This window comes from Helianthus annuus, chromosome 10 (assembly GCF_002127325.2).
Source record: "Helianthus annuus cultivar XRQ/B chromosome 10, HanXRQr2.0-SUNRISE, whole genome shotgun sequence".
Lineage (NCBI taxonomy): Eukaryota > Viridiplantae > Streptophyta > Magnoliopsida > Asterales > Asteraceae > Helianthus > Helianthus annuus.
Genome location: NC_035442.2, coordinates 174,566,976 through 174,569,207, shown reverse-complemented (window position 1 = coordinate 174,569,207; position 2,232 = coordinate 174,566,976). Strand labels below are relative to the sequence as shown.

Here is a 2,232-nt window from a genome sequence, read left to right as displayed (position 1 = left end):
ACAACGGAAATTTACACCATTCCTCCCATCTAATATATTTACAAGAAGATCTATTTCTAACCCAACTGTAACCCCTCGACTTAATTTCCCCTAAGATCTCTTGCGGACCCCTTTTAACTTGATTGAAAACCAACTCATTCCTTCCTTTCCATATACACCAGCACGAAATGATCACTAGACCGTGAATGATCTTCTTCGCTTTCTTGCTAAACTGAGAGGAATTGTGAATATCCATAATGTCTTTGAAATCGAAGATAAAAATAGGAGGGATGTTGCACCACACACTAAGACCTGACCAAACCCAGTTAGAAACCACGCAAGCTGAAAAAAGATGATCCACGGTTTCCTCATAGATGTCACAGAACGGGCACATAACCGAGGTTATGTTAACATTCCTTCTTCTTAGATTGACTCTCGTAGCGAGTCTATCCAAGTTGCATCTCCAAGCCATAATGTTACATTTTAGGGGCACCCAAAATAGCACGCAAAAGATACGTATTGGATTACGACTATACCAAAATAGCACGCAAAAGAGTGAGTATTGGATTACGTTAAATCTTTAATGTCGTTTCTATAGGTAAATAACTAATTAACTCCGTCAGTAGTAGCAACCTTTCATCAAATGTCGAATTTGTATCGTTAACTTTTTCTAAAGCAAAAATAACAATATCATGACAAAATTAGAATTTAGTTAATCTATACAAATATTATAATTAAAAAATAGTTTGATTTACTTGTAAAGATAGCAAATATTAATTTTTTATATATTTAATAAACAGTTGACATTTAATAAACGTTAGGTACAAAATAAAACATAACATATTTACTTATTGGTGTATTAATTTGGGACGTGTCAATTTATGATGACTCTAGAAAGTCAATTTCATCAAACTCTTAAAAAACTACAAAATGGCATCTTGGCAATTATCACAAGAATTAAGACCAATTATGCATCTCATGAACTATATAAGTGGCATAACCCCCACCATCACCCATTCATCCCACCCACACAAACAAACCAATAACTATATATTAATACAATATCCACATTCAAATCAAACCAAAAATGTCTCTTGTGACAAAAGCAATTAGGGAAAGTGCATCAGAAATTTATCATGGTGATGCAATTTGTCAAGAAAAATCAAAGGAATTACTAACCGAAATGGGACTACCCAATGGTCTTTTGCCTTTAGAGGACATTGTGGAATGTGGGTATGTCAAAGACACCGGTTTTGTGTGGCTTATACAAAAGAAAGAGAAGAAACACAAGTTTGAAAAGATCGGGAAGCTTACAACGTATGGAACGGAGGTAACCGCATATATAGAGAAGTTTAAGATAAAGAAACTCACGGGTGTTAAGTCTAAGGAGCTTTTGATGTGGATCACACTGAGTGAGATCACTCTTGATAATCCGCCCACTGGAAAGATCAACTTTAAGGCCACTTCTGGCCTTTACAGATCTTTTCCAGTATCGGCTTTTCAACTTGATGATGTGAAGAAAGATGTTGGAGGCGCGAGTGTGGCTAAGGATGCCCAAGTGAAGGAGGTTTGAGCTAGTGAAGAAGTTTAATATAATATATAACAATATGAAGTAATATTTATGATCACTTTCATTTTATGATGTACCATCTTATCAATAATTATAGATCTAATGCATCATGACTTTTGTTTCAAACATGAAGAGTAAATGTTTTTGTGTCACTACAAAATAGTTATCTTGCAAAATATGCTTAATTATCAAGAATCGGTCAAGTTTGGGTGGTCACATAAATCACTTTTCATCAAATGGTCTTCGGCCTAGCGGTATCCAGGTGTGTAAAATGACGTAGAAGTAGATTAGATTGTTGTTTAAAAAATATGATTCAGTTTTCGTTATTATTCTAACCCATTAAGCGGATTTCTTGAATATTGTGCATCAAGTGAAATGAGGAAACTCAAAACAAAGATTTTTAACGGTCGAAACTCTTAACAATCTTACCAAACAATCATGATAAGATCGATAATTGTTAGCAACGATCATAAATTATGATTCTGAGTGTTTTTATTTTCTGGATTCTGAATGATTCTAACTGATGATTCTCAGCATCTTCTAAGACATCTTCAAGATTTAACAAAGATATTTGTTGACAATTATATCTCCACCCCCCCCCCCCCTCCAAAAATCAAACAAACATGTTTGTTTTCAATTGTATTAATCTTTTAAATTTTGTAATTTAAAATATATTTTTGAAA

General features: G+C 33.8%; 1 protein-coding gene across 1 annotated transcript; it reads left to right on the top strand.

The window, feature by feature from the left end:
- The first annotated feature begins 988 nt into the window (after positions 1-988).
- Positions 989-1,675, top strand: LOC118483238. The gene has a single exon (XM_035978814.1). The coding sequence runs from the start codon at positions 1,067-1,069 to the stop codon at positions 1,550-1,552; it is 486 nt and encodes a 161-aa protein (XP_035834707.1). The 5' UTR covers positions 989-1,066; the 3' UTR covers positions 1,553-1,675.
- Positions 1,676-2,232: the final 557 nt, after the last annotated feature.

Excerpts from the sequence above, each read along its gene's own strand:
- LOC118483238 (XM_035978814.1), top strand. The coding sequence starts at position 1,067 with ATGTCTCTTGTGACAAAAGCAATTAGGGAAAGTGCATCAGAAATTTAT.